At 40.9% G+C, this 13,835-nt stretch overlaps 1 protein-coding gene and 1 pseudogene across 1 annotated transcript; one reads left to right on the top strand and one right to left on the bottom strand.

Annotated features, from left to right (window-relative positions):
- Nucleotides 1–400: 400 nt before the first annotated feature.
- LOC132342754 (zinc finger protein 501-like) lies at nt 401–12,874 on the bottom strand (annotated as a pseudogene).
- On the top strand, nt 12,840–13,094 carry LOC107131456 (large ribosomal subunit protein eL38-like). Its single transcript, XM_059877233.1, has one exon. The coding sequence runs from the start codon at nt 12,882–12,884 to the stop codon at nt 13,092–13,094; it is 213 nt and encodes a 70-aa protein (XP_059733216.1). The 5' UTR covers nt 12,840–12,881.
- The last annotated feature ends 741 nt before the right edge of the window (nt 13,095–13,835 follow it).

The raw sequence follows: 13,835 nt of genomic DNA, 5'->3' as shown, positions 1-13,835 counted from the left end.
CCCAAGGACTGTAGCCTACCAGGCTCCTCTGTCCATGGAATTTTCCAGGCAAGAGTATTGGAATGGGTTGCCATTTGAGATCTGGGTAAAAGCTCACACTCTTTACGTTTGCATAATTTCTCCCCAGTGTGAGTTCTTTGATGTTGAGTAATGCTTCCAAACCAGTTAAAGGTTTGGCAACATTCCTTACACTTAGAAAGTTTCTGGGGCTTCCCAGGTGGCGCTAGTGGAAAAGAACCTGCCTGCCAGTGCAGGAGACAAAAGAAACTTGGGTTCAATCCCCTGGGTTGGGAAGACTCCCTGGAGGAGGGCATGGCAAACCACTTCAGTGTTCTTGACTGGAGAATCCCATGGACCTCTGAGGAGCCTGGAGGGCTCGAAGAGTCGGACATAACTGAAGTCACTTAGCATGCATATGTGTGCTTGTACAAAGTTTCTCTCTGGTGTGAATTTGCAGATGTATAGTAAGACTTGAGCTCTGATTAAAGGCTTTGCCGCATTCTTTACATTTGTAAGGTTTCTCTCCAGTATGGATTCGCTGGTGTCTAATAAGAGCTGAGTAACGGGCAAAGGCTTTGCCACAATCCTTACACTTATAAGGCCTCTCCCCAGTATGAATTACCTGATGTTGAATAAGATTTGAACAATGGATAAAGGTTTTGCCACATTCTTTACATGTGTATGGTTTCTCCATGGTATGAATTTGCTGATGTTGATTAAGGCTTGCATGCCACTTAAAGGCTTTGTCACACTCCTTACATTTAAAAGGTTTCTCCCCAGTATGAATTCTTTGATGTTTAGTAAGTTTTGAGCTCTGATTAAAGGCTTTTGCACACTCTGTACATCTATAAGTCTTCCCCCCAGTAAGAATTACCTGATGTTGAATAAGACTTGAACAGCAGCTAAAGGTTTTGCCACACTCTTTACATTTATATAGTTTATTCCCAGTATGAATTTGCTGCTGTTGAGTAAGGCTTGATTGCCAGTCAAAGGCTTTGCCACAGGAGAGTGATATAGCTGGCTTAAAGCTCAACATTCAGAAAACGAAGATCATGGCACCCGGTCCCATCACTTTATGGGAAATAGATGGGGAAACAGTGGAAACAGTGTCAGACTTTATTTTGGGGGGCTTCAAAATCACTGCAGATGGTGACTGCAGCCATGAAATTAAAAGATGCTTACTCCTTGGAAGGAAAGTTATGACAAACTTAGATTGCATATGGAAAAGCAGAGATACTACTTTGCCAACAAAGGTCCATCTAGTCAAGGCTATGGTTTTTCCTGTGATCATGTATGGATGTGAGAGTTGGGCTGTGAAGAAGGCTGAGCGCCGAAGAATTGATGCTTTTGAACTGTGGTGTTGGAGAAGACTCTTGAGAGTCCCTTGGACTGAAAGGAGATCCAACCAGTCCATTCTGAAGGAGATCAGCCCTGGGATTTCTTTGGAGGGAATGATGCTGAAGCTGAAACTCCAGTTCTTTGGCCACCTCATGCGAAGATCTGACTCATTGGAAAAGACTCTGATGCTGGGAGGGATTAGCGGCAGGAGGAGAAGGGGACGACAGAAGATGAGATGGCTGGATGGCATCACTGACTCGATGGACTTAAGTCTGAGTGAAGTCTGGGAGTTGGTGATGGACAGGGAGGCCTGGCGTGCTGCGATTCATGGGGTCGCAAAGAGTCGGACACGACTGAGCGACTGAACTGAACTGAACTGTACATTTGAAAGGCTTCCTTCCTATATGAATTTGTCTATGTCTGTTTAGACTTGATGATTTACTAATAACTTTTTCACATTTATTACATTTGCAGCATTTTTGCTTAGTCTGAATAAGTTTTGAAGACTGATTACAACCTTTACCGTATTCACAATTATGATTTTTCTCTCCAATATGAATGCTCTTATAACTAGTAAGATTTGAGCTTTGATCAAAAGACATTCCTACATTGATTACTTTTAGAATCATTGATAATTGAAGTCCCTGATATTTCATAACATTTGAGTCTTGGTCAAGGTTATACCCAGTTTCATTGCATGAATAGCTTCTCACTCCATCATACATACTCTTGTAATTACTGGGAGTAGAGCTCTTATGTAAGGCATTACTCATTTTACTACACTTGTAAAGTTGTTCCACACTAAGTATACCTCCACATGTATTGGACAGTGATGGTTCACTAAGGTCTCTCCTGGTATTATCAACATTACAGATTTTGGAATGGGCAGAAAATATCTGTTGGTTGAGGAATAATAAACCCTTGCTAAAAGATTCATTAAATTGATTATATTGGGAATTTTCCCCCTCATTTTTAAATTTCTGGTTTTCAGGCATTTTTTGAATGTATGTTTAATCGAAGCCTATGTTCAGAATTGTGTGACTGATTATTTGCAGTAGAAACTGGATGAATTTCCAGATTTTCCACATTTTTCTCAAGAGAACATGTATGTTTCAAACAACAATGTGGGTTTTTTCTTACCAACATACACTTCTCTGCAGATGTTGATGTCTCAAATTGGTGTTTTTCCCAATTTGACTCATATCCTTGATTTCTGTTGGCAGTAACGTTTGCATTATGGGAAACTGTCTCAATTTCTTTATATCCATGTAAATATCCTCTCTGTCCTTCACATGCCCTTGTATATTTGCAGTCTTTCATTAAATATAAGTTGCCAAGGTGAACTCTTTCATACATTTCTAGCTTTGCTTTGGAGATTAAATCTTCTAACTGGATTTTTTGGCATCAAATCTTGCATGTTATGAGATGACACAGCTGAAAAATACCAAAGAACATGGTATTTTACTTACAAGTCTCAGTGAATATCCTTTAAAATTTACATAAAATTGATGAACCCTTAGCTAGATTGAGACAGAAGGACCAAGATGACAGAGGATTAGGCAGACATGGAGTTGATCTCTCTCCACAAATGCATCAAGAATACATCTGCAAATGTAACAATTCTCACAGAGCCTCTGCAGAAAATTAGCAGAGGACGTGAGACACCTAAAAGGACAAGAAGGATTCCTGCTGAGTGAGGTAGTTCAAAAGAAAGAAGAAGGAAAAGGAGGAGGAAAAGAAGCAAGATGGGACCTGCAACCCTGAGGGAAGCAGAAAGAAAGGGGTGAACTCCACATCCGGGGAAGAGAACATGGCAGCCAGCGTGTGGCAGGAGGACAGAGTGAGACCTGTACACGGGGTACTGACCCCTGCCCTGCCCACCCAGCCTGAGAGGGTGTCCACCACTGCAGACAAGGGCTCAGGGTGCTGAAATGTGGGGTTTGGAGAGCAGACCCAGGCAGAGGACTGCGGTTGGCTCTGAGGAGATATCCTCAGGGGACGGGAATGAGGGGAGAGCTCTGCAAACGGGATGCTTGAGGTAGAAGCCTGAACCACCATAGTGCAGAGCGCCATTGGTGAGTGATGCCCAAGGCGAAGACCCACCATTGTTTGTAGCCTCTCTCCCCCTGTGCCGGCCCCTCCTCACCAGGCAGTGCGAAGGCCTCCCACCAGGGTGGGTGCTCTCACGATGCTGGCTGCTGCCTCCTCCTCTGTGCCCCCTCCCTACCAGGGTAGACTGGTGGGCTCTGGGAAACCTCGGGAGCAGGTGCCTATGGGTCGTCCACATGCACAGAGAGGGCTAAACACTGCTGAGCCCTAGGGTCTGGAAATTAAGGAAGTAAAGCTGAAATCTTCTACTGGAAGCTGCACAAACTCGTTTCTATACCATCACAACTGTCTTTGTAACCTACAGAGCGTCTGAACGGACAACCAGGGCTCCCCCAGTCATAGAAGGTGTAGCTTTAGCAGCTGTAGACTCTGTGGGCTCCTACACTAGGGGGCGGGGCCAGGCCGGAGTCTGAGCTGCCCCACAGCACCACAGTGGGTCCAGCTCCATGATGAATGCCATCCTGGGACCTGACTTCAGAGGATCTATGCTGGTGACCTTCTGAAAACAACATCTGAGAGACACCAGGGCCGTGTGCCAGCATACACATGGTTAAAGTAGGGCCAAGGGCAGTGCCAACACAGGGCCACATGAGATTCACACAATGGGTGAAATTGACACACACAGCACACACAGAGGTGAACATCCTCAGAGGAGCAATACTCAGGGCCTTCTCTCCCAGTGGGTGTGCTCCACTCCCACCTTCCTCAACCACAGATCAGAATCACAGAGAAGAAACAGATCTGGGTGGGCTCTATTCCACCCACCAGGGAGCAGACCCCACCACAGACAGGGCAGTGACAGCCACAGAGCCAAGGGGAAGCTCGCTTCAATATCCAGGGCAGGCTCGGGTCACAGTAACAACAGTCAAAGCCCAGATCAAGGAGATAAGGGCACAAACCTCTGGACCAACCTCACCCATGAGGGTGCAGACACCACAGCAAGAGGAACTAGGATCCTGCAGCCTTCATAAGAGAGACCACAGGCACAAAAAAATTGGACAAAATGAGAGGACAAAGAAATATGTTGTAGAGGAATGAGCAAGATAAAACCTACAAGAACCACTAAATGAAAAAGAGATAGGCAATCTAGTGATGACTTTTTGCTTTAAGTCATGTTGAATTGAGACATTTTCACAAATACTAGGTGCTTAATAATTCTTTAATCCACTTCTTACCACATCTGTTTTTATTTGAGCATATTCTATTCAATGTTTGAATCTAAAAATCATAAATGACATTGACATACAACTAATCAGAAAGTGAGAATATATAGAACAAGTCCGGGGAAACTGATAACAAATAAGATAAACTTAAGTAGTAGTTCTTAAGAAATTAAATAAGAAATGAGACTTTAAAAATATGATGGGAACACAGGGAACTCTGCTCAATGCTCCTTGGAGACGTAAGTGGAAGGAAATCTAAAAGAGAGTGGATATGTATACGTATAATTGATTCTCTTTGCTGTACAGCAGCACAACATTGTAAAATAGCTACAGTCCAATAAGAACTTTTAAAAAAGATGTCTTCATATAATCTAAAAATCTTAACAGTGAGGAACAACTGTAAAAATATGGTAGAAAATGATCTAAGCTCCCATGTCAATTTATTTGAAAATTCATTGAGTTAAATGAATACATTAAAGTATTTTAGCATTGAGAAGTCAGAACAAATACACTTAAGATATTTCACATGAGTTCATATGAAGAAAAGGGAAACTTTGAAGTAACCCTGAGATTTGCATTCTCTCATTTTGGGGAGGTTTTGATCTATGCAGTGAAGACATTACTTGAGTTTAAAATTTACAAGGTCATATTTGTAGCTTGCAGTGTTATAGATAATATAAATCAGGAAAAAAAAAAGTGTCTCCAGTTTTCCTAGAACTTTGGCAGTGAATCTACAACTCCACTCACACACTTCTGTCTGGAGGTAGAAACAAACTTTAAAAAGAGTATCATAGAGTCACTCAGAAATGGGCACAGTTTTCCTAGGATCCCCAAGAAATGAAAGAGCAGCCAATTCATACAGGTTGTCACAGGCCAAGAAGAGAATTTTGGTTCTCACTGTGAGTGAGAAAAGTAATCACTGCAGATGAATTCATGAATGATTAAAGAGACAGAATGGGGCAGATGTCCCTCTATGACAGCAACAGAAATAAACCCAGACTTTTCCAAAATCTTATCCACTGAAGCAGATCTTCCCAAATCACAAGACAAAGGATGACTTCTTCATAGATCCTTGGACCTCTCACCTGAGTCATCGACTCCATCCATTCACACCTACCTGGGTATGTGGCTGTTGTCTCCATTCTCCTTACATCCCACAGATGCTTCCTTTGCTCCAGAAAGATGACCAGATCTGGCTTAGAGACAAGAAGACCTGTTCAGCAGAAAAAGGAAACTTAGTTGTGCTGGAGATTGATCAGTTTCCAATCCAGTGTATATTCAGGTGAGAAGAGAAGGTGTGGTAGAACATTAACACAGCCTAGAAAATGATTTCCCTAAATATTTTATTGAAAGTACCTTTACAACACTAACAAATACATAAAAATGAGAACCTGAGATTCTGGTAAAGTACTACAAGGCAAAAGTAAGTAGTGGAAATCTGATTTTGAAATGAGGGCAGAACTATTTTATACCACCAAACTTATAACATTCCTAGTAATCCAGAGAGAAGGAGGTAGATTACATCAAGGAAGAGGAAGGTTAGAACCATAAATCATCATGAAGTCTTTCTAATCTCACAAACTTCCATTTTTTCCCCTAAAAAGCAGGGGTCTGAAACTCTATTATAAGAAGCAGATAATTCCAGGAGACATTCTAGAAATGCAGGAACCAAAACCCTGAGGGTAGATAAGGGATTCTGGAAGGAAATTATCCTCACCCAAGGAGGCCAGTTCCCATAGTTCTCTAACATCACTTCCCTGTACAATTCCCGCTGACCGAGGTTCAGGCACTCCCACTCCTCTAGAGTGAAGTCTATGGTCACATCCCAGAATGTCAGCAGTCTCTGAAATACAAGTTACATGTGCCATGTGGCCATAGCAAGACTTCCTAATGTGACCCAAGATGGAACCAGCAAGAGAAATGGTTTTGATTTAAGAGAATGTCTGGTATTACACAAGAAATAATTTTTACACACTAATGTTCTCTATCATATTTTTAGCCCCAGAAAAAAGATGGTATACAATTCACAAAACCACTGTAGAGATTCTTTTTATCTGGGAGAAAAACTGTATTATGATGTGATCTACAGAGGCATATTTATTTAGTATGTTGTTCTTATGTTATACAGAATAAATCATCTATCAACCAAACCTGAATATTTTTCTCCAAACTGGGAATATTTTTTAAACGTGGATTCCAATTCAAGAGTTCTGGAGTCAGGCCAGAGTTATTCTTCTTTAACAAGCTCATTTTTAACTGGATAGTTCATGGTTATTACGTCAAGGCTGTATATTGTCACCCTGTTTATTTAACTTATATGCAGAGTACATCATGAGAAATGCTGGGCTGGAAGAAGCACAAGCTGGAATCAAGATTGCTGGGAGAAATATCAATAACCTCAGATATGCAGATGATACCACCCTTACGGCAGAAAGTGAAGAGGAACTAAAAAGCCTCTTGATAAAAGTGAAAGAGGAGAGTGGAAAAGTTGGCTTAAAGCTCAACATTCAGAAAATGAAGATCATGGCATCTGGTCCCATCACTTCATGGGAAATAGATGTGGAAACAGTGTCAGACTTTATTTTTTTGGTCTCCAAAATCACTGCTGATGGTGACTGTAGCCACAAAATTAAAAGATGCTTACTCCTTGGAAGGAAAGTTATGACCAACCTAGATAGCATATTAAAAAGCAGAGACATTACTTTGCCAACAAAGGTCCGTCTAGTCACGGCTATGGTTTTTCCAGTGGTCATGTATGGATGTGAGAGTTGGACTGTGAAGACAGCTGAGCGCCGAAGAATTGATGCTTTTGAACTGTGGTGTTGGAGAAGACTCTTGAGAGTCCCTTGGACTGCAAAGAGGTCCAACCAGTCCATCCTAAAGGAGATCAGTCCTGGGTGTTCACTGGAAGGACTGATGCTAAAGCTGAAACTCCAATACTTTGGCCACCTCATGCAAAGAGTTGACTTATTGGAAAAGACTCTGATGCTGGGAGGGATTGGGGGCAGGAGGAGAAGGGGATGACAGAGGATGAGATGGCTGGATGGCATCACTGACTCGATGAACATGAGTCTGAGTGAACTCCGGAAGTTGGTGATGGACAGGGAGGCCTGGCGTGCTGCAATTCATGGGGTCGCAAAGAGTTGGACACAACTGAACGACTGAATTGAACTGATATCCTTGTACTTTTCTGAATCTTCATTCCATTAACTTTGGAGAGTTTGACATTGAAACACCAATTTAAAATCATAATTCATCTATTTTTAATATATATTATATAATAGAATCTATGTAACTTTGTTCTGTATTTCACATGTCTCTCACATACACTTTCATAAAATAAAAAATAAAATGAAAAAATAAAAAAGGAACATAGACAAATACAGAGACAATTCTGCTGCTGCTGCTGCTGCTGCTGTCACTTCAGTCGTGTCCGACTCTGTGCGACCCCATAGATGGCAGCCCAACAGGCTCTGCCGTCCCTGGGATTTTCCAGGCAAGAACACTGGAGTGGGTTGCCATTTCCTTCTCCAATGCATGAAAGTGAAAAGTGAAAGTGAAGTCGCTCAGTCGTGTCTGACTCCCACCAACCCCATGGACTGCAGCCCACCAGGCTCCTCTGCCCATGAGCTTTTCCAGGCAAGAGTACTGGAGTGGGTTGCCATTGCCTTCTCCAAGAGACAATTCTAATAAATGTGTATACCAGTGTAGGTAACTGGGAAAAACATAAAAATATACCTCAAAATGGATCAAATAATGTTATCATTTTTGTGCATACACACTAAAATGGGAAGTATATATGTTTTAAAAGTGAGAAAAAGTACTCAAGTCAATAAAGTCTGGTTAAATTTCATTTATTTGTGGATGATAATCTGTATTCTTTAAATACACTAACATACAAACGCACATAACAATATAAAATAAATTAGAGTTCTTGGTTCTGAGTCCTTTCTTTCAAAATCTATATCACTTGTGTTGAGCTATATTTTAGAAATTTAACATAGTTACACAAACATTAGGAATAATCATAACTATTTGTGAAAATCAAAAAATGTGATAAGATGATTATTTGAGATATGACAGTGGAGTACAATGTAAACTCAGATCTGGACTTGCATGATGAAAACCTCCACTTCCAAAACCCAATATGCACACTAAACACAGGTTTGTTCAGTATCCAAAGCAAAGAGAAACTTAAGAAGGTATGGATTTCTACTGTAACTGGTGGCTTCTGTATGTCCCTGACAACCATCCAAAACCTTTCTTAAAGATGAAGAGGAAAAATGTGAACATCACAGTGCTGGAATCTCGAATAAGACCCTGAATCAGGAAAGATGCAGTATAATGGGATAAATGGTAAGAGGTGATCTGAATCTACCCTGAAAAATGTCAGTCATGCAAATTTCAGTTCATATATACCTCCCCAGCTCTGCATCTTATATTTTAAGAGCAAGTTATTTTAATGATATAGACCTTACATTATTATTTCTTTTTGTTTCAAAATTTTCTGAAAAATTCCGGACCATTGAGTTCATTCTATTTATAACTGCATTTTCTTACTCCTGTTCTAAAGATCTGAAGTTGCATACAGATGGAAGCTCCTCACTGCAATTCCTCTACTTCCCTAAGATCCCAACACCAAACTACATCCCAGTGGGAATCTTGGATACCAGTGACTCCTCATGTTGATCTCTCACAAAGGGAATATACTTTCAACTTTCACCAGTTGAAAGTCACTAAATCACACAGAGAATTCATCTTGCTCTATAGAAAGCTGGGATACAGACAATGGAGAAAGGGCTCTGAGACATAAGGGAGAGGTGGTCTAAAGAGCTGGTCTTCACTATTGTAGGAAAAAGCAAATAGTCGAAAACAAACAGCCTAAGCCCCGCCCCCACCCCCACCCCCACCCCCCAAAAAAATACGAGTAGAGAATTAAAGGTTTGCAGGTTCTCAGTCCAGGCATTTCAGGAGGAAAAGCAGACACAACCCCAGACCCAGGACAGGACCTGTACCTGAGAAGCTGCCATTTCCTCCTCTTCTGCGTCTTCTCTAGGGAATGTTATGCAGCAAACACACTTCTGCATCTTGAGAAAATACCTTTAAAGGCATCCACGCAGCTCTATAACCTGCAACCACCTCTCCTGTACTCTGTCTCAGGAAAGATTCAAGAACAATCACTTCCTACTTGGACACCAGCCTGTGAACTTATTTCTTGATTGTTCTCTCCCCACAGAGAGCTCCTAACCCTCTGCTCACACAGACCATATGAGCTGACTGACTTCCCCAGTCCAAATCCAGTTAGACCAACCCTGCTGCCTCTCCTCAGACTGAAGCCTGGCCTCAGCTCTCACAAATGGACCAGGAGCCACATGCTTAAGCCAGGCCTCCCCTTAGAATCCCCTGGAGCACTTCCTACACACCACTCTGATGCTCCCACAGGACCGAGAGAGAACTCTGTGGGGAGGGCACAAGGGAGGTCATTTCCTAATACTGATCACGTGATCCTGATGGAAGCAGATGGAAATCACTTGGCCAAAGATTCTTTCTGAACCAGTTCAGTGAATACAAAGCCCTCGAGGTCAGGTTCCCCACTCTAAGAGGTAATGCATCTGCAGGTCTGAGGTGGGGCCATGAAAGGAGTCTTTACCAAGTTTCCTGTTTATTCTGATGCTTCTCCCCCAAGACCAGGTTCAGAAGGCGAGCTGAAGCCCTCACACTCAGCACACCTGAGACCTCTCAGGAGGGGAGGGTCTAGGATGGGAATTTCTGAAGGTCAAGCAGAGAACCAAGTAGAGAAAGCTCCAGTACTTGGGGTTCAGGCCTTTCTAAGTGACCCTGGGTGAAGTGCTATGGGCTCCCCAGGCTGAGCATGGATGGGTCCATTCAAACCAGAGAAGCAGGAATCTGGTGAGCTCTGAGGGTCTCATTAAAGGGGGACCTGTGAGGTAGACCCTGGGGTTCAGCAAAACTGCTGATCTCAAGGAAGGGGGTCATCTAGTGGAGGTGCTCACAGGACTGGCTGGTGTGAGTTCAAGGACCTGCAGGCTGCCTGCTCCCCAGACAGACACTGAGGCAGCAATAGCATGGAGCAGTCAGGGAAGCTCTCAACAGTACTCTGTATGATGCTTCTTATTAGAACCATCACAATGTCCGAGTAGTTACAAAATGAGAGAGTAGATACAACATAGAAATGGTGGAAAATATCTGAAGTTATTAGAGGTTTAAAGCCAAATGGCATCTCTCTCTGCTACCAAATAGTTTGTTAGTCTCTTCTCTACAACCTTAAAAAAGGTGGGAGAGGTTAATGGTGGTAGTAGTGGGTTAACACTAAATTCATTACAATCAACCAAAACACTAAAAACTATTCACTTTTATTAATTAGCATATTTAAAACATAGTTGAAATAAAACCTTTTACAACCCACTGTGTGATCCTTGATTAAAATACAAATTATAAGCATAGAGAAAGATATTTATTTTTCTGATACAATGATCTGAGAATTGTGGTTTCTATGGTTTACAAAACAGAGGCTAGGAATCACTTAGTAAATTGACAAACCCTAATTATATGATTTTTTCAGGAAGGGTTTCCCATACGTTTCTAGGTTACCACAGAAGATGTTTTTATTTTAACGTTGTCAGCTAATATCCATGACTTTCGTTGATATTATAGATATGTCAATATTTTAGTTAACCGTCACTGAGTTCTTACAAATCAAGTGATATAACTACTGAAAATTTAGAACAAACCTCTGTCTTACTTTAATACATGGAAAGAGTCCATCGTCACTTAACATGACGTGACCTACAGGGATATTTGATATCAATGACAAACACCTCCATTTAGATGTTCATTGTACATTTTACATTACTGTGTCTTTAATCTTCTAATGGAGATTAGATATAAATGGTTCCAACACAATATAGAAGGTCTTCTCTCATCTTTGAGGTAGTAACCATCAGAAAAAGTTTGTTTCTACACACTAGAAACAAAGCCTAGCATGGAGTATTTGAGAGTTGAATTACATTCATTTTGGTTTTCAAATAATCTCAAATCATGTCAGTCTAAACAAGGATACAATGCTAATAACTGTAACTTCTTAAACACCAACCATTCATCTCATGATCCATACTAACATATCAATTTTCTATTGATATGAAACATTGATTCAATGTTTTAACTACAGATTACTCTCTGCAGTAATTCTCCTTCAGAGTAACTTCAGAAAACAGGATTGACGAAATGCTTTCTAATAAGCCGTCTCTGATATTTACTTAGATTTGCATTTTGATTAAATACTTTCCTACATATTTATTACATCATTCCCATGTGTTTCTTGTGTAAACTCTCATGTTTTCTGGTGTATGTTTAGGACAAATCTCTTCCATCACTTGTTTTATTACTATGTGTACTCTCAAATGTCTAGTGAGATGACCGCTCTGATTAAAGCCTTTGCCACATTCCTTTCATTTGTAAGGTTTCTTTTCAGTATGAATTCTCTGATGTTTATGAAAACTTGAGCTCTGACGAAAGGCTTTGCCACATTCTTTACATGTATAAGGTTTCTCTCCGGTATGAATTCGCTGATGTTGAGTAAGGCTTGAACTTTGGGTAAAGGCTTTGCCACATTCCTTACATTTATAAGGTTTCTCTCCAGTATGGATTCGGCGGTGTGGAATAAGGCTCGTAATTTTGATAAATCCTTTGCCACAATCCTTACATTTATAAGGCTTTTCTCTAGAATGAATTACCTGATGTTCAGTAAGACTTGAGCAGCAAGTAATGACTTCACTGCGTTTGTTAAATTGGTTGGACTTCCCAGTATGAAGTCGCTGATGATGATTAAGACTGGAGTTCTGTTTAAAGGCTTTGCCGCACTTTGTACATTTATAAGGCTTCTCTTCAGTGTGAACTCGCTGATGTCGAGTAAGACTTGAGCTACAGTTAAAGGCTTTGTCACATACCTTGCATTTATAAGGTTTCTGGCCGGTATGGATTCGTTGATGTTGTGTAAGATCAGTGCCACGCATAAAGCCTTTGCCACACTCTGTACATTTGAAAGGTTTCCTTCCTGAATGGATTTTCCTATGTCTACTTAGATTGGATGAGTTAGTAAAGACTTTCCCACATATATTACACTTGTTCTCTTTCCGTGGATTCTGAATCCTCTGCTGTCGAGTAAGATCTGAAGACGGATCAGAAACTTTCCGGGGTGCTCCAAGCGATTCTCTCCTGCTGTTCCCCTTGCAATCTCCGCGCATTGTCGCCATGCCTTGCAAAACTGAAGAAATCGAGGACAATCGGCTCACAGCTGGGCGAAAGGATGCCAAATCTGTCAAGATCAAGAAAAATAAGGATGATGTGAAGTTTTCAGTTCGATGCAGCAGATACCTTTACACCTTGGTCATCACGGACAATAAGAAGGCAGAAACGCTGAAGCAGACTGAGCCCCCAGGTTCAGCAGTGAAGGAGCGGAAATGAACCACACACACTGATTTAAACTGGATTCAAATTTTAAAAATCTCAAAAAAACAAGGAAAAAAAGAAACATTATCATATTTATTACAATTGTAAGTCTGCTCTCCAATATGAATACTCTTATATAAAGATGTGTTCATTGATAAAAGATATTCCTACATTTATTACTTTTAAAAACCTTGTGTGGACATTGAGGTCTCTGATACTTGTTCAGGTTTGAGACTTGTTCAACCTTATGCCCAGTGTCATTGCATGTATAGCGTCTCACTCCATCACAAATAGTCTTGTAATTATTGGGGGTGGAGCTCTTACTTAAGGCCTGACCTATTTTAGTACACATGAAAAGTTGTCCCCCATTAACCATATCACGATATGTATTGAACTATGGTGGTTGGATTAAGTGTCTTGTATTATTATCAACATTACAAATATTGAAACAGAAAGAATATATCTGTTGTTGGAAGACTAATGACCCCTTGCTTACCGATCTCTCAAACTGCTTGTATTGGGAGTTTTCCCCCTGATTTTTAAATATCTGGTTTTTAGACATGTTTGAATTTATGTTTAATTGAAGCCTATATTCAGAATAGTTTGAATGAGTATTTGCAGTATGGACTGGATATCTTTCCAGATTTTAGACATTTCCTTTCAGAGAATATGTATATTTCAAAAATGATGTGGGTCTTTGCTTAAAAACTTGCACTCTCTGCAGATATTGATGCCTGAAATTGGTGTTTTTCCCAA

The sequence above is a fragment of the Bos taurus genome, chromosome 18 (genome assembly GCF_002263795.3).
Source record: "Bos taurus isolate L1 Dominette 01449 registration number 42190680 breed Hereford chromosome 18, ARS-UCD2.0, whole genome shotgun sequence".
In the NCBI taxonomy this organism is placed as follows: Eukaryota; Metazoa; Chordata; class Mammalia; order Artiodactyla; family Bovidae; genus Bos; species Bos taurus.
This window is presented reverse-complemented; position numbering and strand designations above follow the sequence as displayed.